The sequence below is a fragment of the Fringilla coelebs genome (genome assembly GCF_963513975.1).
Source record: "Fringilla coelebs genome assembly, chromosome: 4".
NCBI classification, from domain to species: domain Eukaryota; kingdom Metazoa; phylum Chordata; class Aves; order Passeriformes; family Fringillidae; genus Fringilla; species Fringilla coelebs.
This window is the reverse complement of record NC_140032.1, coordinates 68,276,949-68,300,320: the sequence shown is the minus strand read 5'-3', so window position 1 is coordinate 68,300,320 and position 23,372 is coordinate 68,276,949. Positions and strand designations below refer to the sequence as shown.

Here is a 23,372-nt window from a genome sequence, read left to right as displayed (position 1 = left end):
GCAAAGCTTCGCGCCCGGCTGGGGAGGGAAGCGGCGGAGAAAGGAGCGCGGCGGCCGCCCCCGGCCCGAGCGCACAGAGCGCGTCTGTTCGGGCATCCTCGGAGCGCGGTGCTCTGCCCGCAGCGCCGGGCACCTGCTGGGAGCTCGCATTGAGGGAGGTTACATTCTAATTGGATTTTCCGAAGGCAGCGCATTAGCATTTTCCATGATCTCACCCTTATTAGCCGAATGGCTAATCAGGAGGAGCGGGGTGTATTGTGCGCTGTTACATTATCTGCTGCGGCGGTGCCTGCGAGCCAGTCCTAAATTCATGCGGAGATAAAAACTCCCCTCCCTCTAGCAGAGACCCGGGAGTCCATTGTGGGGCTAAGGTGGCAGTCAAACTCTAATTTTCAATAGTTCACCAAAAACAACCTCTCTCAGTGCTTTGCTCCTGCTCTTCCTGAATCGGCACTGTAAGTCAGGAATGTCAGCTCTTTCATCCCCGTTGGCAGAAGCAGCATCGCTCCGCAATGTAAAAGCAGAGGAATCCTTTCCCATGGACTGTTCCCCAGCGAGCCCAGAATCAAATGCTGGACATGTTTAATGCTGTAAGGTTATTACTTATATGCACAGGCCTTTGAATGTTGAAAGGAATGGAAAAATACCTGTTCCAGAGGCAGAAATGACACATGCAGGCTGTCTTGTAGCCCATGACTCTGTCTTTGCACAGTTCGAAAAACTGTTTGTGTCAGAACTTAAATCCACATTAAATCCTGAGCTACCAGGAGAGCAGGCAGGACATCTCCTGTCCTGCAAAAATCTGTTTCCTCTTTCAGGTGGGGTCCCAGCAGGTTTGGATACCTGTTTCTCAACAGCAGCCTTCTTAAAAGCCTAAAGGAAAGAGACAATCTTGCACATAGATTATCAAGTAATGTTTGCTGGACTCTCATCCAGCAAAACTTTCTGAAAAAAATTATTGTCTAAATACAATTTCACTTAAAAAGCCAGGTTTTATTCTTGGTTAGAAGTTATATGACAATGTTCAGATTCATTACAAGAATAATTTGGAAATATAAAGCCCTATTCACTGAGAAGTTAAACCCATTCAATATTTCTACAAAAAATCTTGCAATACAAATAAGTACACACAGAAAAAACCCATGTGATTGTGTTTTACCTGTAATTCAAGAGCCAAAACAAAAGGAGATCCACCTGGACTCAAAAGGGGAAGTGGGCATCTTTTAGCTGGCCTGGCATGGCTGGTACCCTGATCACAATTACACAAAGGGGTTTAAACAGTGAAGCAGATTTCCCTTTTACCAGATAAGAAGGAGAGGACAAAATTCAAGGTGATCAATCAACAAACCATTCCCTGGAATCAAATAAAAACTCTCATCATTCCCAAACAACAACCACAAAAAAAAAAAAAAAAAAAAAAAAAAAAAAACCAAAAAAAAATCACACCACTATTGGTCTTGTAAGCTCTTGAATTCAAACCAGATGTGACAGTCTGAATCCTCAGCAAGAACTGCAACTCTTCTCATCAGGCTTTTTAAGAGATTCTCAGAAGGCAGCACAAACAGCATCTTCAGAACAAAGGGCAGTAACGCTTCCCAGCAGAGTTTAACTGGATCCTGAGGATCACCAGCCTGTATGAGCTGCTTTTCTATTGTCCTCACAGGGATTTTACCAGACATAAATCACATGCACTGAAGAGATAAGGAGCTAGGAGCAAAAAAAACCCAGAAGAAAACAGAATAATGAAGTTGCAAGAGTCCCTTGCAGACTTTGGTTCGCACTTCTCCAGGCCGGAGGCTGTCAGCGATGGGCTCCTTTCTCCAGGGAGGAATCTGCACAAGCAAAATCGATGGGAATTACTGTGACATGGAGAAATACAACTGACTGAGGAGCCATTTTCCTCCATTTTGCAACACTTTCACACACCCACCCCCCCAAAGCCAGCACTGTATTTCACTACAAGGCTGTAATCAAACCAATACAAGTGGAGTGAAGAAGCAAAAGAGAGTGGGGATAGCAAAGAGTGCTCCAGGAATCTGCCTCAACATTCCTCTAACCCTGGTGGTGCACACAGAGCAAACAGTAGGGTCTCACGGCTGAAAGCCCCCTCTAAAAATCTTCCCAGACTTCAAAAAAGATCAGCTGACATTCAGCAGTGCTCAGAGGGGTGCACTGGCATCAGGTGCACCCAAGAGAGAGCTAAATCTGACAGAGGGAATAATTAGTACCCATGGCTAAGCAGGTGTCTGTGGTCCAAAAACGCCTTTGATAGTAAGTCACTCAGGCTAGGAAAATAAAACAAAATTGAAGAAAGGAAAGATGCTATTGCTGGTACAACTCATGCTTCCTGAAGCTTGAAAAGGTTTTGGAAAAACGCTCTAAGACATCTCTAGTAGCATGAGCACAAATGCAGCCACTATTTCACTTAAAGAGAAAACAACAGGAACGATGAATCCTGATCTGTTGGCTCATAGAAATAAAATGACCAAATCCTGCAGCTGCTTAAATCACATATCCTGTTCCTCTCCCCAAGAGACTTTTCTGCCTGGTACTCTGAAGAGCTACAACACATTCTGTGATCTTCAGCTCAAGCTGACTTATAAAAGCACTTTAACTTCACATGCTCTGGATTTAGCAATCAGAAGCGTGCTAATGGCCTTTGTGCAGTAGCAGAAATCAAGCTGTATCAGTAAAAATGCTGAAAATAATCACATTTTCATTCCCAATGGGGATGGCAAGCTGCTAATTAAATCTGTCTTGACTACTTGGAAGCACTGATAATTTCTCATGTAATGTATGCACTGAGGACATGCTAATACCCAAAATGTTAGGGGTCTGGGATTTTTTCCAGGAAAATTAAGATGTCAATTAATTGACTTTTTTTTTTCTGTCTGGTTTTTACTGAAGACCTCCACAAATTCTTTTTCTTTTTCAGTTTTTCATATTTTCCCCCTTCTCCCTACAGATGTCATTATTTTCAGTGGCAAACCCCACACTTCTCCCTCCTCTTCTTCCAATTAGCTGTAATTATAACAACATTAGCAGCAAATTAGGTGCCTCGAGGGCAAAAATCTGGGAGGCAGCAGACTGTGGAAAGGAAGAGGAGATGAGATTCTAATGGAAGTAAGCAGGCACACCCACGTGCTCATCTGGGGACCCTTAGGGCTGTGCAGGTTGAGCTCTGCTTTCCCTGAGCCTGCCAAGATGAGGAGGTGACCAGCTGCTGCCACAATTCTCCAGAGCTACCCCTGGAGAAGGCAGCAAAAGGCTCCATTTGGGATTTTCCCCATGCCTGGCATCACTGGATCCAAGATAAAAACATCCAGCTCAGGCTGGAGAAACCCACTGGTTGTATCTGATGTTCTGAAGGGGTAACAGGGGTCCTTAAATGCATCTACTGGGTATCTTCCTGCCAAGGAAAGAAATGCAGTAGGAGCAATTGTGCAAATGAAAAAGCCAAGACATGCCAGCAGTTGCAGCGTGCAAAAGAGTTCTTGCCCTGAGTAGGCTTTTGAGCAATAAACCTTTTTTCCAGAGAATTTTGTATTAAATATCTGGGTCCAGGGAAAATCTCCAAGATCAAGCTCTTTTTTACAACTGTCTTTTCAATTTTGCACAGTTGAAAAAGGAAGGAAGTCAATACTGCTTGCCAAGTAAAATGACATTAAGTACATTTGCTGGAAATCTTTTTGCCTTGCTCCTTAAAAATTAAAAAAAAAACAAACCTCAAATCAACAACAAAAACCAAACAGAACAACATAACCAAGAAGAAAAAGGTCAGAATCTGACATCAGGAGTGTAGCAGAGCACAGAGAGACTTAGGAGCTAAATTTCCTCCTAAGGCAGCACTTCTGGTCCAACAAGACAAGGCTGGGAGAACTTAAGCATACTTTAGGACTAAGATTTCCTGCACAGCAAGGTACCTGGGGAGGGATCAGTCCAGAGGTGGGAAAGAATTGTTCTTGGAAATATACTGGGACCTTAAAGGAAACACCTTTGCTTTTTTGGAATGCAAGCTGAACTCGGCTATGAGTTATCTGAGGTTCTAAGCAGCTTTTGGAGGGTTGGGGTTTTTATTTTCTCTCATTTTGCCCAGCCTATTTCCCTCATCCTTTCCTGTTTTCTGATGAATTTCTTCCAAATTTATTAGAAAGGGCTCAAATCTAAAAGTGCCAGATCCAAACCACCACACAACCATGAGAGCTCAGTGCTGGACACAACATTGCCCAAGTGATCCTCTGCCAACTACCAAAACCCATCTCTGGGGAAAATGACAGTCTGGAGAGCACATTTTAGAAAATAGCATCAAATAGTGCTCATCAAATTTCTGTAGCAAAGGGCTGGGGTTTATTTTAATTTAAAATATTCTTCAAAGATCATCCTATATTTATAGATGACAGCAAAAAAATGTTTTTTAGACAAAATAGAAAGACAAGCAGGGCTTAAAAAGGGCAGCAGTCCTTTGAGACATCCTCCCCTTACCACGGGAGCAGCTAAGGAGCACGGAGTCAGTCAGAAGAAAAGTGCAGGTATGGTGACAGGAGAAGCAGAAATCATGAGATTGCAGCTGGTTACAGAAGGACCCCTGCAGCACCCAGGTCAAATGCCAAAGCACCTGAGTGCAAGCACCTTCCTCCCTCACCAGGGAGGGAGGAAAACACAATGAAGTTGCCTCTATACAAAACTACAGAAAAAAAAAAATAACTCCTGCTTAGTGACATACACTTTAAAGTCCCAATCACATTATGAGACTCTCACAGAGTTCAGGTATCTCTAAACCAGGCTTTTAAAATGAATTATTATCAAAAATATCAGTTTCCCAACTCATTTCACTGTGTTCAGCTCTGAAGTTAGAACCTGTGACCTGTGTTTCATAATTACTTAACAAAAAAATGCCCAGCATCAAAGGAAAATTTGTTAAGGGAAATTTAAAGGTTTTCCCTAGAAACATCAATCTACTGAAATAGCATTCCTAAAGGAAACTGTTTTATGCCTAAAAGTTGCTTCACTGCTGATTTGTTTCCTATAATGAAGACCTAGCTCAGCAGAGAGAAGATTTATCTGTCCATTTATAATCTACTGAGAAAATGAAAGATGAGAACTGAGAATCAGGAATGCTGCTGCACATACTGGCTCATTTAGACCCACCAGTGTAATTAGCACTTGTACAAAAGGGAGCAAAGAAATGGGCACGTCAAGAACTCTTGCTCATCACATATTCTTGGAGCTTCTATCTTGGAGACCTTTCCCAAAATACTTACAGGCAGATTTAATTTAGGCAACTATATATAATACATAAAGCCAGGCTAGTGACTCAAGAGTGGGAGTTTGACCTCGGTGTGATCAATGGATAAATGATCAAAATCATCTGCTTCAGCAGCCAGGATAAAGAGAATGAGAGCCCAGAAGGTGTTAAAGCAGACATCCTACGCTGCACTATGATGGAACTATTAAGAAATCCTCTTTAAAGGGGCTGGAGCAAAAAGGGAAGGGAAAAGTCTCAAGTATCCTACTCCCTGTCCTGTTGAGAAGGAGATGCTTGGATGTTCTGGGCAAGGAACAGAAATGCCAAGACAGAGCACAGATTTTCAGGTAGTTTTTCTCAGGGAGTGAGAAGTCAAGTCACGTAGTCAAGCAGGGTGGGAGAAGAGCTCTCCTTCTCCAGATGCCCCCAGTGCACTGCCCTGGACCACAGCTGCAGCTGGTGGCAGGACTGGTTTAATTCCCTGTTATAAACATCCTCCCTGTGTCCTCTGGTGCAGTAAATCACTTGGAGTTTGAGTGGGAGGAATGGTAAAATTAATCTCCTGTTCTCTTGTGCAGGCACAGCACTACTTTCCCTGTGACCACATCAGAACTCTCCAAAGAGCTGCTGTGTAATTATGGGATGCCCATCAGCCACTTTGGTGAGCTACATTCCCACTTTACCCTCTCTTCTGGGCAAACATGGATGACAGCAAATAATAAAACAGTTCCTCTATAGCCATCTTCTTCTTCCAGATGTAACACAACAGCTTCTGGACTCAGCAGTCCCTGCCTACCCCATGTGGTACCCTCTGGCACCATGGGATAGCAGATTCCCACCCAGAAGAGATTCCTTGTGGTGTCCATCTTTTGAGTGGTCTGAAACAAGTACTTCAAAACACTCAGGAAGGATTTCAAATCCAGATACAAATATTACTTACTCCTCCCCATTTCCAAAAAATAGTTTGTACTGACCCTTTGGCAAGTATTTAGCTCTGCTCACTTCCATGGCTCTATTTTCTGACCACCTGAACTACCAGAACAGACCAGGAACAGCAATGGGCATTCTGTCTTTAAGGTGAAACAACATCCTAAATCCTGCACTTGCTTACCAAGGACTCCTAAACCTGCCCCTGCTGGCCCCCTGTTTTGGCACATCATTAAATTTGGTCTTCGCTGGAGGAACAGAAGCTCTAAGGAGAATTCTGAGGGTATCTTTTCTTTAGGACTATAACTAGGTGTTTAATGAGGCAAATGTGTAATCCTATAAAGTGCAATAGAGACATTTCATGAATTGCAACAAAGCTGTAACAGAGAGGGCATTGCATCAGAAACCTCGCCTCTGGTGCACACACACCAGCCTTGACTCTCCAAGGCAAAGCTGTCACATAAGCACTCAACAGAGAGACAGGAAAGTTTACTCTGCATCCCTCAAAGGCCTCCATTTGAAAAAAAAGTACATTTAATACATGCTCTGTACAGCTGTTGTCTTACCATTTGCCTTGTGCTGCACATCTGGCGGAAGCTGGTCGGGAACATACCACTGATAGTCTGGCTGCACAGAACAATAAAACATTATTGCAGCAATATGGACTTCACAGGCACTTCAAACAAAAGAGCAGTGACATGATAAAAACATAATTGTGCTGTGAAGCCTCTCATTAGCCATACAAAAGCAGTTTAAAACAAAATCTTATATTTAGGATTGTTTCCACCAATCCTAGTCTTCCAGCTTGCTTCCTTTTCTAGGACATTAGAAAAATTGGTGTAAACCTTTCTAGATCCCACAAATCACAATGACACATTAAGAGAGCCAAACCAGACTTTAAAAGGGCTAAGGAATCAAGTGCACCAGAAGTTACCAGCAGGCATCTCCCTCTACCAAAGAACCCCAGAGAAACCTGGCCCACCTAACAGGTGAAGCTGCTCCAGTTTGAATCTTCTGTAAAATGCTCCAGGTGTGACAGGAATGAACCACGGAATAAAGTTCTCTCCTGTCCTCCCTTTGCTCACAGGTTAGCACTGCTGTTTCTATAGCACTGTAGCTATTATCAAATAACCTCTGCAAACAACGTGGAATAGGGAAAATTCCCATCTTTCTCCTAAGAGGAAGTACTGGGAAGGTTATGTCCATGCAGACACAGTTTTGTCCAGGGAAATCTTGGAAGAAGTAGTGCATTATAGTTTATACCACCCACTGTGGCAAATGAGCAGCAAATTACCACTAGAGAAAACAACTTTGGGACCAGCCATTTCAGCTGAAGCTGTGTTAGGCTGTCTGTCTGGAATAAGTAAGTCCATGCAAGCTTGTCAAAGTCTAGGTAATTGCTGCTTCAAATTAGTTACACTGGAAAAATGATTCTTGTTTTGCAGAAATTACTCTGACAAAATCATTGAGTAGCCCCAAGGGGAATCTTGCAGATTTCAATTTGCAGGGAACAAATTTCATATACTCCTACAGAAGTTTTGCCTGAATTAAGATGGCAGGATGAAGCTGTAAATAGAGAAAACAGATTTAACTTTTCTGTTTTGCTGTCACTCATGCTTATACAGCAGTAATCACTCTCACACGCTGTCAGGAAAAAAGGGAGATATTGTATTTCAGCTTAAATTGTACCAGTCACAGGCATTATTAACTAATTCTGTGCTTGTGTGCAAACAAAGTAGACTTTGATTCAAAGCTTTAAGCACAGGTAGTTTTTCCACCAATGGCTCAAATTCCGCTCATTTGCATTGCTTTTTTGAGTTTCTGGTGAATTTTATGTTCTCTGATCAATTATATTCTTTTTATGTACCTGCACCCTGCAAACCTGAATTAATTTCAAGAACAAGATGTGTATTTCACATCAGACTAACCAAAATGCTTCTACTGGAGTGTAAAAAGGAAAGAAAAAGTGCAAGAACAGAAAAAGAAGGAAAAAGCAAAAGCGCAGCCTAAACACGCAGGATTACATAGCAGGACACCCATTATATTCTAACACCTTTCTTCATTGCTAACAAATTGCTCAGGGAGGCACCCAAAGCTCAGAGCAGCAACTCACACAGGCAAAGAATTGACAAAAAAGGGTCAGAGCGAAACTGGGAGTTACAAAGCAAGCAGTCAGACTGACACCGGCGCTCCGGCAGGAATGACGAAGTTGTAAACCCAGTGATCCCTCACAGAATTAGAAACCCAGATGATGAAAGTTCAGGGAGAAGAGCCAAAATAATCTGGGCCAGCGTCCAAATTGCAGGGAAAAACATTCTGCAATACTTCCAACTTTGATAAATAGGCAGATAAGCACACTCCTGAAGCACAGAAATTACTTGTCTGACCACAGCTTTTCCATTGGATTTCTACAGCCCAAAAGCCTTACATGCATTTTGCAAAAATTCAGCTATAATTTCTCAAATAATGAGCATCTTTCCATATGTGACAGCTTTATAGCCAGAATCAGATATTGTGTATTTAAAATGACATTCACCATGTTTAAATGCATTCTCAGTAGATTGGAACAAGCCAGCCCACTTAGATAACCCAAAGCACATCAAAAATGTTCTTTGAAGCAGTATTTTCCTTGGAATAAATAACTCCCACTCACAGAACCTGCTCCAGTGCAAAGCTATTCTTCTTCATGCTGAGGAAGACATGAGGACCCTGTTGTGTTCCAGGAAAAAAGGCACATTTCCCATTGTGTCAGCCACCACACTCAGATAGAACTTGCACTTCTGCTGATTTGGTTTTTATCATCTTATCTTGAAGGCTCAGAGCAGATCCCTACTTCTGAAGTGGGGTAATTATACAGCTAGAAAGGGCTCTGAATGTCTGTCATGGGAATAAATTAACCTAAAAAACCAGCAAGACTCCAATCAAACAACCTTATTTTTTAAATTAACAAACAAATGTAAAGGAACCCTGCTTTTCTTCTTAGTGCTGTTACAGATAAAAAGTGTTTGCCAAAGTGAACTCAGTCTTGATCTGGACTAAGCAACACACTAGGAAAGCACAGATTCAGCTGCTGCTGAGGATGGCAGGGTGATGGCACCTGCAGTCCCCATGCTGTGAGAAAATCAGTGTCCCTGCCACCCAGGGGATGGGGGGAACCTCACCGAACGCTGCTGCTGCTGCGCCCTGCGAGGCGCCGGATGTGCCCGAGGATCCGGACAGTGAAGAACCATCCCACAGCCCCCATGACTGACACACGGCGAGAGGAAGAGTGGAGCTGGGTAACTGGGCCTCTCAGGCTGTACTGGGAGGTCTTTTGTCTGTCAAGAAAGTAAGAACAAGAATAAAAGCATCAGCAGTGGAATACAACCAACAGATTGTTCAGGTACAAGTGGGTTGCAATGCTGCTTGTTTAGACCCTTCATACTACCAATCATTTGAAAAATTACTTAAGACAGCTGACTTGTGCCACACCACAGACTTGACACCTTTTATGTGAGGAAAATATTGATCCCAAGATAGGACAAGCCCATTACTGTGTCTTTGATATTCAAAACCAATTCTGTATTTTCATTACACACAGTTGCTTTCAATGGTTTGAAGCAGAACTACACAGACAGTCACTCGCATGACAAGATAAGTAAATAATTTTGGTATAGGACCAAAGTTCTTTGCCTCAGATTTGGGTCTGCTTTTCTTAGGCCCTCTGCATTCCAGTAGAGTCAACAGCAATTTGCCTAAGGACAGAGTAAGGAGGGGTAAAAGATGATTAATATTCTGCAACTCTGTGAGTCACAACTAAATAATTTGACTTAAGAAAACAAACTAATAAATATTTTATATGCTTGCTCTCATCTTTAAAATCCTCCACAAGCTCTCTTTAATCAAATCCCGAGGCAGGAAGACACAAATTGGAAGATCTCCAGTGTGAACTGTTGGTGCACTGGGCAGCACCTGGCCTCTGACACCGCAGCAAGACCCTACCATCTCTGATGCATGGCTTGGTTGAGAATAAGACAATCCTGAAGTTTCTGTGTCACAACAATGTTGGGGAGGACAATAAATCACCACAGAGCTTTTTGGTAATCAGCCATTCTTTTAAAGAATTGCACAATTTTGTCAAGACAGGAAACCTCGGAATTTCGTCATTCTTAAATGGGGATTGGGAAAGCTAAGAGTTTTGCATGCCATGATTTTACTATGGCTTCCTACTGACACTACTTTGAAGAGATAAAAAGGATGTTGCAAGAAAAAAATTATTGCAGAGGCTGCTCAGCTAATTTGTATGGAGAGCATTTTTTTCCTCAGTGATATTAACATCAGTCTGTAATTCAATTGCAGAGGTCAGGATTAACTACAGAAGCTCTTTATTTCAAAAGTTGGTTTGATCTTACAGCTCTTATATCAAGTGCCAGTGAAACAATCAAAGTCCTCTGGACTTGTTTTTGGTTGTGTCTAACCTCCCCCTCCTCCATTTTCAGATATGTTTGAAAAGTTTTTGCAATAAGTACTCCCTTCATCCACTCATTTTGGAAGTCTTCTCTAATCGTTTCTCATCTTCTTGCTGCATTACTTCAGAATGATTTCATCCCAGGTGGTGACCTCATATAAAATCCAATGTCAATTAATGGAAGCCAGAAAGCCTTGAGTTGTGTGCAAAGTGAGAAAAAAAAAATAAAATACACATGTGCTGGCAATGGGAGCTTTCTTTTGACTCATACCTGAGAGCTGAGTTTACTCAGTTGAGATTGCAATCTCTCATTAATTTTCTGCAAGGCTTCTTTCTCCTCATTAAGCCTCTCTCGGTCAGATCTCTCCTTCCTGAAGTCTTCCTCATATATTTGGACCTGCAATCATCATGAACAGTGTGAGAGCTTCAGCAGGGCCACTTTGTGGTTTGGTTGCTTTCTAAACACTGCCCAAGCAGAAGGGTGAATTCCAAGAGGATCCCTGCTCCCTACAATCCTCCAAACAAAAATTTCCCTGGTCTTTTTTTGTGACTGATGGATGCAAAGTGACGAGCAATGGTCATACTCCAGTGGCACTCATCAATTGAAACCAAAATTGAAAATTGAAACAGTCCCCAGTGCTGGTTTTTGTACAACCTTGCACTCAAAAAGCAGTTTCAAATATTATAAATGAGATAGCAAATACTAACATCCATTTTTTAAAGGGATTAGCAGTAGGAGGACAAACATTTTACCAACATTTTTCCAGTTTTCTCTTCAGTCATGGGCACTTTTAAGTCCCTCCTGTTTATCTCAGGTGCAAGGAGTTAGAGAAGAACCTCCCCAGCCCAGTGTAGAGGCAGAGGGGAGCCTAATGTACACAACTCCAAGTGGAATGGAATGTACACAATTCCCAGTGGAAATACAGATGTTTGACCCTGTTCCTAGAAAATAAGCTGCCTTGCAAATGCTGAAGGATGCAGTGGCTTAGCTCTTTTTTATGTGGTGTGGTCAGGAATCACAGAGATTCATCCCATTAAAAAATATCTGACCACCCCAGGCACAGGCAGTGAGCACACAGATTTGGAAACAAAACACAAATCCATAAATTATTTGGTGTTAAGCTGACTGCCTTAGTTCTTCAGCTAATGGGCAGGCATTCACCTGGTGAGAAGCTGGAGCTTGGTGGCAACTTTACTGACAAACAACAGCAAAGGCATGTTTGGGTGGGAACCACCAGCAGCACTTTCAGAAGCCCTTTCATGTCCTCTTGGTTGCTCACCAAAGCCTGCTGGCATTCTCTTCCCAAAGAACTTGCTTGCTGTGGCTCATGCCCTGCCCATTGGACTGATCCAGTTTTCTTTTTGCTGGAAGCAGTGCTATGACTTCACAGGAGGACTAGAGAAATGTTCATAGCTCAGGGGAAGAAAAAGGTTAGCACAGGGCTCTATAAATTCTTTTCCTGACCCTCTGAAGCTGAGACAAAACTTGGAGAAATCCTTGCATCCCTTGTCCATCTACACACTTCTCAGTATTTCTTCACTTCTTCCCTCCCAATTCCTGCTCTGCTGTCCCCACCTCCCTCCCACTCCCCAGCTGTACAATCAGCTGGAGCTGCAAGGGAACCTCTTTGGCACAGTCTTGCCATTTATCCTGTTGCCCTGAGAAAGAGGGGACACCTCCCAAGGAATGAATGCCTTCATCTCCACTGCTGTGGCCAGGGATGGGCTGATGACAGCCAAGCTCCTGTGGGACTCTGTCACGTCACTCTTTGTCCCAAGAGTCCCTCCTCCATCCAGTTGGAGCCTTTTGCTCCATTTAGTGTAGAAGGAAGTCTGGGCTCACTGTACTGATTTATACAACTAGAAAAACACATTCATAAAATGGATACCCCATGAGACTTTTGGAAAAAAAAACTGGTTTACTCTATTTTATTGTGTAGAATGAAATAACTCATTACTGTACAATCAAGTGCAGGATTTTGCTCTCCAGCATGTGGCAAGCATTACATTAGAGAGCAAAATCTGGCTCTGCTGTCAAACGTGACAGAAACAAGTATTTTATTCCCATTGAATAAAATTCCCATTCTGATCACATCCATTTGTGTGTCAATAATGTTAACCCTGACACTGTCCAGGACAACAGACCTGAAGTGTTAAAATTATCTGAAAACTACGCTGTTTTTAAACAGATTCTTTCATATGGAAAGAAAAACAGTGCAGAAAGCATTTGAGTTACTCAGAAGAAAGATTAAAAAGTAAATAAATACAAATCTATAGTCCTTGGGATGCAGGTTATGAATGCAAATGTTTGGCCTCACACTTAGAAAAACTGCAGTGCCAATGCTCTAGTTTTCCAAGACTAGGATCTTTGGATAATTCTCTACACTGGCAACTTCTAAGATAAAAGGCTCAGAAAACACAACCAGTAATTAATGAAATTAAGCATTCCCTCTAGATGACATTCAGCCTCTAACAGAGAGCTGGCAGGACACCTCCAGGAGTCAGGAGAGCCATTCTGCTGCTTTTAGTCTTCCACAAGTCCTTGCTCCAGTCCTTTGCCAGGACTCAGTTTCACTTTGTGGACCCTGCTGTGATGACAGCATCTGGGGAAAAATCATTCCAAAGGGCTGTGGCTAAACTGGCTCTTCCTTTCAGGAGCTCTACACAGCAAGTCTACCAAGCACAATTCCTGGGAGAGAAGGCAAAATTCTGTGTGAAATCCACCCAGGCTCACTCGAGCTGTTCTTACCTGCTGTCTAAGAACTTCCAGTTGGGTTCTCATCTCCTCAATGCTGTTCCTGTCACCCTTCCCTGGAGAAGTCCCAACAACAGGTGGGTGCTGCTTTTTCAACGTGTCCAGAAGGGCCTGCAACATCAAACAGCAAAATTACTAAACAGAGATTCACTACATGAAAAAGAGAAAAATCCTTTCAAATTTTTAGGAAGAGGTTTCCCCTTCACTTGTAGTTGCTTATATACACTGGGTATAAACCCACTTTACTACAGTAAAGTCTGACTGAAACGTGTTTTGCACTCCAAGTAGGGATTCCTTCCCATGGAACAAAAGTAATCCCTTCCTGCTTGAGGGGAAGTTGTGTCGTCTCCATCGCTTGTCACTAGAGGGAGTTACGAATACACACAACACTGGCACCGCTCTTACCTGTTCTACCCTGAAATTCTGCCTCGGTTCTTTGCAGACTTAATTTTTACAGTAATACACACAGCTCTCCCTCGGACTGGAATAATTAAATCACTCCTACATCTCTCTGTGTATAACCACACATTATAATTATATATTCTTTTCTTTACTCTAGCACAAATACCATTCAGTACCTTTCATTCTCTCACATAAGATACAAATCCCTGACTTCAGCCCTTTTAGAAGCTGAATTCGTGCTGATGATCCTCAGCCCTCCCTTGCTGCCCAAACTCAAGCAGGAAGGGTGGAAGATATTTGGAGGGGGAAGAGGCAAATGGGGAAGAAGTTTGCAGGAGAACCAGTATCCAAAGTAATCCAAGGATTGGTATTAATTATCCAAGGCCCAAGGAAAACCAAGCCCTTTCCATGGAAGCATAGAAAAGGAAAGCTTTTTAATGGATGAGGAGCCATCCCTTAGAATTGTGCAGAAGTGAAACTGGTTATAATAGTGGCAAAGTTGGTGTTCCATACCAATATATTCAGAAGGTTGAACCTAAAACTGTGAGGGTGAAAATACAGACACCCTGATTACTGATTAACCCTTCTTCTGCCCCTTTGAATCCCCCTTCAATACCTTTTTGAGGAGGTTCTACAGCTCAGAATTACAGAGGGGGTGAAAAAAGGAAAAATCCAGAAAAACACTCTTCAAAAAGTTAATGGTATGGGGAAGATTATTTTAAAACTGCATTTGGACAAAATGCTGTGAGATCCTGCCTCATCCATTCACATAAAAAGAAGAAAAAGTTGTTTCATTTCAGAGAATTTGTAATAATTTCAAGTAGCTGAACCTGAAATAGCAGGGGACTAAATTTAAAAGGGCACAGGGGGTCACTTCCTGTCTCATGTATATTCATGACATGAGATTTTAATGATGGAAATGCACAGAAAAGCAGTAAATTACTGTTGGGAGAGGGTATATGAAATTGATGCTTCATCTAAAAGAATGGTCTATATACCCCTTCTGTCTTATTATAGCCACATCAAAAAACAGCAAAATAAAACATTTAAATAAGTTGTTTAACAAACATGGCATTGAATTAAAGTTAGACTGGAGCTTTGAGCAAGTCCTGTCAATGCATTTCGAAAAGAGCTAGAGATCATGGGTTCTGTCAGATTTTTTCTTATGGCAGCATTATGTTTTTGGCTTGACTTTTGCACATCATGGCCCTTTAGCTTATTAAAGCACTTATTCAAGTTACACAGCAATGGTTACTGCAATGCATTTCCTCAGGAAGTGTTTGTGGTTCACCATTAAATGCAAAATTGTTAGAAAACACCCACTGCTTTATGTGATCTTTTGATTAAACAAAATTATATTTATTACTTTCCCTCAGTTTTAAAAAATTTCCATGTAGCTGTTTAATGACAATTTCCTCAGTGAGACATATATACACATAATATTGTAGGTAAGAATATGTGTGTATATGGATTTAAGCACTAGGACAGGACCATGTCTTCTGAAGAGAAGCCATCATTCTCAAACACAGAATACATGTAAATTGAGTTTTTAAGCTGTGTGACCTTTCTTTTCAACCACAGTCTTTCACTAGGTGCATACAGAAGCATCTTTGTGCCATTTCCTCTTGGCTCTGAGGAGGGAGGATGTAGAAAGGGCTCAGACATGACATGCAGAGAGGTTTCATAGGAGAAGCCAAATACTCTCTGAATTTTTCTCCTTGCAATGCAGCCCTGCTACCTGCCAAGGAATGAGACCCTGCATGCACAGGCCTGAGCTGGAGTGAGGTCTGGCTCGTTTCCCCAGCTCCCAAATGGTGATCATGTGTTTGCCACCGGGTTTTTCACCCAGAACTGAACAGCTGGTGCCTGGTAGGGCAGTGACAACCGAAATCCCAACATTGGAGCAATCAGTGGCTCAGCCCTGCCCCTACCTGGTTGAGACGACTTATTTCACTCTCATAGTATTCCTTCCTCCTGGTCATTGAGGCATTCTTCTGCTTCAGGAGCCTGTTCTCTTCCTTAATTTCATGGAGGGCTTCACTAAGGACCTCTGTATCTTTCTGGGACGCAAAAATACAGAGAGATGATGCAGAAATGCAGATGGAACCATTTTTCAAGAACAATTTTCCAAATAATCTTCTGTCTGACAGATGTGCTGCATTTTTGTTGTCCCAAACACAGCTGGGAAGGGAGGCAGCAGGAAGGCAGATCATTAGCACACCCAGATATGATAAAGTCTGTAGAAATTGTTTTGACCACTCACCATATGATGAGACAGAGACAACATACCAGACTAAATCCCTGCTCCCTGCAGTTGCACAAAGGCATGGAAATGCTGGCAGGCCATGCAGACCAAAATCACATCCACAGTTACCCCTGACCTGCATTTCTCTTATGTACTCAGAGAATAAGACCAGGGGTAATGTTGGTGGAGGCCCAGCCATTCCCATGCCATACAAATCTGAAGATGAAAACAGAGAAAAAAAAAGTATTTCAAATATTTTCTGCAGCTGCTTTATGTGATTTAAAAAGTGAGATCCAACAATCACAGGCACAGCACACCACAGGAATGGGTTTTTTCTGTGTAAAAGGCTCATGTCTGTGCAGCCAGTCACAATTTGTGCTCATCAGAAATTCATCACTGTGTGCTAATTGAGCCAGTGCAAAACACCCCTGTGTAACTTGAGGAAGTTTGACTCTGCTGTGCTCTAAATCAGCTGGTACAGCTCATTTTCTCCAGAAACCAGGCAAGATTAACAGGGTATCTCTGCAATAAGTATAGGAACTCATCCAGCAGCTAGCTCAAGCTGTCAAGCACTTACTGGCTGAATGTGAAACTTTCAAGAAATTGCAGATTTACGACCAAAGTTCAATGCTGGTGAACTTGTCCCCACAAAAAATTTGGACTATATTATCATTGAGTTCATTATTCAAGTGTGCAGCAAAAAAAAATCTTACCAAGTGTACTACTCATCCTTATTTTTATAAAATGGTAGTTATTTTCCCAGGTATCCTACATTAAAAGACAGTAACATGAACAAAAATATGGACTGTGTCACACTGAATCAGCCCTCGGAGCAAATACAGGCAGTGATTCAGCAAGTACATAACATAGTTTGTCTTCAAACATGTAAATTGCTCCATGGATTTGGAAGCAAGTATGTGTTTAGCTGGGACTAATTGATAAGCAAGTCAGATGGACATGCTGCTTATGGAGGTGTAAGCTAAGGGGGGCTGCATTTCTTTTCCTGCAGCAGCTGACTCGCATCTCATCTCAGCCTGGAAGTGATGCAACTTGTTTCAGGGTACAATGTGAATAGAGAAGCCCAACTTCAGCCATCATCACCATCCAGAAACTCTCACCAGAGGTCACGAAGTAGATGACACCGTGAAGCAGAATGAGAACAGGAACTCTGTGGGGTTTCTAAAATGGAGCGCACAGTTTGGCGTAGGTGCCCATCATTCAGGCTGCTGGTTTTACTGAGGTGGGAATCCAGCTCAGGGATCTAAATTGAGATGCTAAAGCCCACCACAAGAGCCAGTGCCCAAGGAGTCTTGAAAGAGCACTCTGAGGGGGAGGTGAACACCACTCTGGAGCAGCTGATCGGCCCCAGACACTTGCAGCCCTGATAACTGCACTGACAGCGTCACTGATGTTTGCAGGGAGCTGAGATAGCTGCACATGTATGAGAGCCTGTGCTGTCAATACCAAAACCTGGGGGACTGGAGCTGCACTCACACCTTGAGTATTTCTTGCCAAGCACTTTGTGTAACATCTGCACTGCTGCTCCTCTTCCATTTGAAATAACTGCAGCATTTCCCTTCACAAGGAAATTCACCCTGAACTGAACTGTGAGGAGGGAAATCTGTGCAGTGTAGAAATCAACCTGCTCTTTACTCCCCCCCACACACAGACTAATGTAGTGCTGTCTGCCACTCATATGGAAATTACTCTCTCTCTGCACACAGTTCTGTGATGAGGCAGCCCAGCAGCCTTGGGGAGGATATTGAGGAGCCGCAGTCACACCTCTGGGCTGCGCACAACCCACGCAAGGGGAGAAAGATGAAAGGCAAGAGAGAGCTCAGCACAGAGCACATGAGGGCTGCCACAGGGCACCCTCCTACCTTTTCCTGCAGCAGCCTCTCTCTGCCCAGCACTTGCCACCTCTCCTCCTCTGGATGCTGCCGGTGCCTCTCCTGCTCCAGCTCGCTCGCTCTCCTCTCCGACTCGTCCAGCCTTGCCTTCATCTCTGCCAGCTGAAAAGCAAGTGACACACCATGCTGGGCTCACTGGGCATTCTGAAAGGCACAGCACCTTCAGGGTGAGGAGCCAGAGGCATAAAACAGTTCCAGAGTAAATGAGGAAGAGCCATTTGGATTCCTCTTCTCTTTGGGGGAAAAAGGAAAGGAATGATTCAGATCTCAGCAAATCTTTCTGGAAAATATTAGAGAGAAATTTCTCCTGATAAGCACATGAATTCATTCTATAAACTTCCTGTTCATAGCAGGAAACAGTAGATGAGAAGTGTCAGCCAGTGAACCAACTTGGGTTGTGGAATACCAGACAAAATTGTAAGCACTGAACTTCACTAGGCAGCTGATGATAATGTCTGCAGCAGTGCCACCACACAGCCATAAGCGAGGAATAAAAGCTATGGCAACTGGATCTTGGATGGAAAAAAAAAAAACCAGAAATCAAAATATTTCTTTACAAATAATTTTGAGAGTCTCTGCTTATAGAGGGTAATTTTCATGGAGAATTTACCCAGACTTCACAAGAGATGGGACAAGAACCAGCCTAAGTGTGATAAGGATCAGGGGGGCTGGGCACACCAGGTTGATTTTTAGTTAACTGTGCTCTCAGTTACATGCAATTTTCACTACAGTGTGGAGGGCATGAAGATCTCTGCTGTCATGTGCACACTGACCCTACTCTTTTAGGGACACCCTGCTTCTCTGGTTAGTTTGTCCTACTGAAGACTGACATGCATTGGCTTTACTTGTAGATGATGAAGCTTTTTTAGTTTATGAGCTCAAGACAAAGTAAGATATTTACCATGGCTATGGCTGGCTGGTGTTTAAACACAGACTTAACTGTCAGCAGGTGGCACACATATTGCAACAGAAGTTGTCAGGTTTGTTACCTGCTTTTCATAAAGCTGTTTCATACTTCTAAATTGATGATCCCATTGCTTGTTCACCTCCAAAAGCTGTAATTACCAGGAAGGCACAGTAAATAACACTTATTTCAACATTTTCAGTAAATCAAAAACAGACTGGCATTCTAATCCTCAGTCAGGGAGTGTTCCCAACCTCCTCATCATCTGGCCAATTCATTTATTTCAGAAGAAGCAAGTTTAAGGTTTGGCAAGCCTTGCAGCCCATCTGCCAGTGCTTTGGTATTTCGGTTAAAGCACATGAACATTCAGGAAGCAGCACTCAGGAAACATGCAAATACACAACAAACCACAGGTGGATCATTTGCAACACTGCACAAATCCCAAGCTTCAAATCCTAAATGGCCAAGGGCTTTCCTGCTAGTTTTCTACAAGTTCCATGAACATATTTCCAATTAAAAGGTCTTTGACTTCAAACAAATGAATGGAAGACTCCTACTGACTGGGATACTACTGAGTGCAAACCCTGCTTGCTGTTCCTTGGCCTTTAGCAATAGTGGTCATGATGAAAATTTGCCCTTTGTACTAAATGAACTCTGCTCTTCCAGATCCATAGGCACGGTACAATCAGTCACCATGTGCTCAAGGGTATATTTAGGATTACCTCTCGCCTCTGTCTTTCCAGTGTGAGGATCTGTTGCTCCAGAGAATTGGATGATAAAGGCTTCTTTTTGCTCAGTAATGTGTGCCTTGACTGCAGAAAAGCAATGTTCAAAAATTAATGCTTCTGGCCTGTTCTCTTCAAGAGTCTCATGTAAAGCTCCCATCCACCCTGACAGGTGCACGTAAAGAAACTGTTACAAACATTTTCCTACACCAAATTTCTATCTAAACACCTTCACACCTGCTGGCAGCTGATTCTGGAGCATACATCTGCTTTAAACCCACTCAGGCTGTGTTTTAACTGAAGCCTTATGCAAACAACCACTGAAATAACCAAAATTGTATCTATTTGTACCATCTGAGACCAGAACACAGAAGAGGACTTTAATTATCTTGCAGATGGCAATACAAACAAGTAGTGCAAGCCACAAAAGCTGAGCATGACTTGGAGAGGGTGTAAGTAATTCCCCTCATTTACAAGAACTAGAATAATTAGTAGGATTGCCCCTGGTAAGTGTTTGCAAGCAATACAGAAAACAAATAGGCCATTTGGAGAAATATAGAAGATCAGTCTGCAATTGTTCAACTTTTTTCAAGTGTGGAGTTTCACCCATGCAGGACAGCAGCAGCTAGAACCTAAATATTATAATGGCAGTGTTCTATATCATAATTTCCAAGAAGTTTCTATGGATTATCATGAAAACAAACATGTGATCTATTAGCAAGAGAGAGAGAGAGCTGTACTGGAAAAAAAGAGACAGCCTCATAAAAATAGAACATGCATTGGTCAGATACGTGCTCAGGGATTTTTGTTTCCCTCCCTAAATTCTCAACCACTGTATGAAAAACAAGAGTAATGGTGTGAGCATTTCTGAGGTCTGGAATAAATTTTCTGTAGATACAGAATTTAATGCTGAATACCAATGAAGATCAAAGGACAGTTTTGCTGTGTCTGTTCAAAGGCAAAAATCCCAACCACATATTTGCCCCATGGCCAGTCCTGCTGAACTCTGATGTGGAGCCCTTGACTTCCAAGCCAGAAAACACTTAATCCCTCTTCTTGTAGCTCACTGACATGTTTTATTTAGAGTATCTGAAGCAATACCTGGCAGCTAATGGAGTTATTCCCATGCTGAATTGCTTTCAGCATCTGGGCCTTAGGCATATATTGAAGAGCATGTATAAGAATAGCAATAAAGTGAATAGGACAACTCACAAATCTAACAACTACACATACACTTGGCACCAACCAGCCCAAATACTGCTCACAGAAGTTGTGGGGTCACTCAAATGAACCACTTTGCACCCTTTGTGCAACCTCTGGAGGGCAAAAAACCCCAATAGGAAAGGGCTTCTTTCTAAGAATGCCATCTGCAAAAATATTTCTAACATTTCCTTCCACTCTTACACAGTTTAATTCATTGAGAAAAGTCTAATAGAGCACAAAGATCAGTCCATAAATGTCAATCTACAAAGCACCTGCACCAGCTCCTGTTAATCAGAAAACACTTCAGAGAGCAGCCAACACAGCCACTTACCTGCAGTGGCTCTGCTGGAGCTTCCATGTCACTCCCACCTGCCCAGGTGCATCCAAGCCGGCCTGGAGCGTTTCCTTCACTGTGGCTCTTTGGAGGAAGAAGAGCAATGAAACAGATTTTTATGTTGGGCTAAAGGAGCAGGAGAATTGCTCTCAGACCAGAAGATCCAGGAGTGCTGCCTGTGGGAGTAGTGGTGGAATTCTGGTTTTAACCTTTTCCTCCTTCCTGGCTGGGGCTTCCCAGAATGGATGAAGCACAATGCCTGTGACTAATGTGCCAGGCAAGGCAGCTCTCAGCTTTGTGTGCATGGAAATCACAATTGCCTGGCCAGTTCCCCCCAGAGAGGAAGTTGCATGTAAGGGAAGGAAGGGTATTTGCTTTTTCAGTAAATAAGAGGACAGGCTTTTCTATCCCTGCTACCAGTTATAAAAAAGGACTTGAGTAATTGTAACAATTATTGACACTAAGAGTGAACTATCAGAACAGAAAAATGGGTGAGTCATGCTTCTAAAGGAGCAATAGCAAAGACTGTGAACAGCTACAGGGAAAAGCACCTCCATACAAAAACCCCAAGATTAGGGGAAAACCAACACTGGAAAAATGATTTGTTTCCCCAAAGAAAAGCTGCACACAGATGAAGAATGACAGACATTTTATCTGCACTTCTGCCACTTGCCTTACCTGAGCTCAGATCCGCCTCCAAGACACCCAAGTCTTGGGTACTCAAAGGTACCAAACTCCCCAAACCTGTGCCACAGCTTCCCATTTGGAGGAAGATGGTGGCCTTACCAAGTGAAACTCACAGAAAAGATTAACAAAGAAAAGGCTTCCACAGACTTCCTATACAAAGTCAGAATGAAACAGAAAACTGCAAAATGTTCTCGTCTTCAGTCTTGGAATTCTGAATAATAATGGATTTCAGAGGGAGGCGTAAAAGAACAAATTCTGCTCCTTATTGTGGAAAGATCTCTGGGTCTGTGGCTTCTGCAGTGGCAGCAAAGGTTGCTTATTTCCTTTTGAAGGAATGAAATGAAAGCTAGCCTCTGAAATGTGACATAAAATTATAGAAACCCCTCTTTCAATTTCCAAAAAGAGATTTAGAGAATGTAAAGCAATCCTTTGAAATGGTGAAATTTTCCAGTGACATTCCAGACCTCTGGCTCACAATGTGTGACTAAGGAACTCCTCTTTTGCAAGATACAAACCCCAATTTGGAAGAAATCTATTTTATAAATATGAAATATGTCCTGCTACCCTGAAGTTCTTTCCATTTTTCTCCTGGTTTATGGAGCAGCCAGAAAACTTGTGGTGTGTCAAGAGAAAAATTCAAGAACAAAGGTTATTTTAATGAAGAAATTGGATTAATTTCGTCTGTACCTATATCAAAACTAGACTTTGAGCATATCAGGTACAGCACTGAAGACTATAAACTGGTGCAGAACAGCACCAACCCTGGGCATCTGATTACTAAAAATACAATCACAAACGTTCCACACTGCACGTCTGCCCTTGAGGGCGATGCCTCTCAAGCCCCGACTCTGTCCCTTCCCCAGCTCCCACTCCCACCAGTCTCATCCCCACTCCAGCAGCACCTTCACTTTTGGAGAAAGCTCAGGTTGAACATCTGCATTTCATGGTCTGGCCTGCAAGGTGGAGCAGCCCCAGTTTCTGGTTTGCTCACAAGAGCACGCTGAGATGTGGTGAGTGAGGCACTGAGCAGTCCCCGCAGCGGGGACAGAGGAGCAAACCCAGGGCTCAGCCCCACTCATGAATCACAGTTCCCACTTGAAAGATATTGATGCTCAAATTACTTTGAAGAGAGGATGAGGTTGAGACCTTGGTTGATTCTGTAATTTAGGTCACAACAGTTTCCTGGAGAGCTGAGTAGTTTCCTGGAAAGCTACCTGGACATTAGAACACCAAGTCCTTTGTTAGTGATTTCGTCATGACTGCAATAACGATCACTTAAAGTGAATGATTTTACATAAAATTGAACAGAATGGAACTAAGACTGAAGTACTTTTCAGTGCCTGTCTCATCCAGCTTAGCATTCATAGGGATAACTGGTTGCCATGTAAAGACAGACTGGAGAGAGAAGAGTACGTCTGCAACCTGCATGACTGGAAGAAATGCCAATGAGTAGGGAACAAAAAGTCAGTCTCTTCAGAGGTGGTGGTATTACTCCAGCAAAAACTGGGAGGTTGAAGCAAAATCAGTGCCTGTCTCTGTGAAAAGTTAATAACACCAAAAAGAAAGAGAAAGAGATAACAAAATAAAT

At 42.6% G+C, this 23,372-nt stretch overlaps 1 protein-coding gene across 1 annotated transcript in view; it reads right to left on the bottom strand.

Moving 5' to 3' along the window:
- Positions 1-1,703: 1,703 nt before the first annotated feature.
- TNIP3 (TNFAIP3 interacting protein 3) overlaps positions 1,704-23,372 on the bottom strand; it is a gene marked incomplete at its 5' end in the record, with an annotated part of 31,477 nt that continues 9,808 nt past the window's right edge. Inside the window, 11 exon segments of the mRNA XM_084204027.1 lie at positions 1,704-1,832; positions 6,739-6,799; positions 9,334-9,489; positions 10,891-11,016; positions 13,369-13,485; positions 15,708-15,836; positions 17,902-18,033; positions 18,833-18,898; positions 18,900-18,986; positions 19,558-19,647; positions 21,095-21,181. Coding sequence (XP_084060153.1) covers positions 1,801-1,832; positions 6,739-6,799; positions 9,334-9,489; positions 10,891-11,016; positions 13,369-13,485; positions 15,708-15,836; positions 17,902-18,033; positions 18,833-18,898; positions 18,900-18,986; positions 19,558-19,647; positions 21,095-21,181 — 1,083 coding nt within the window. The 3' untranslated portion in view covers positions 1,704-1,800.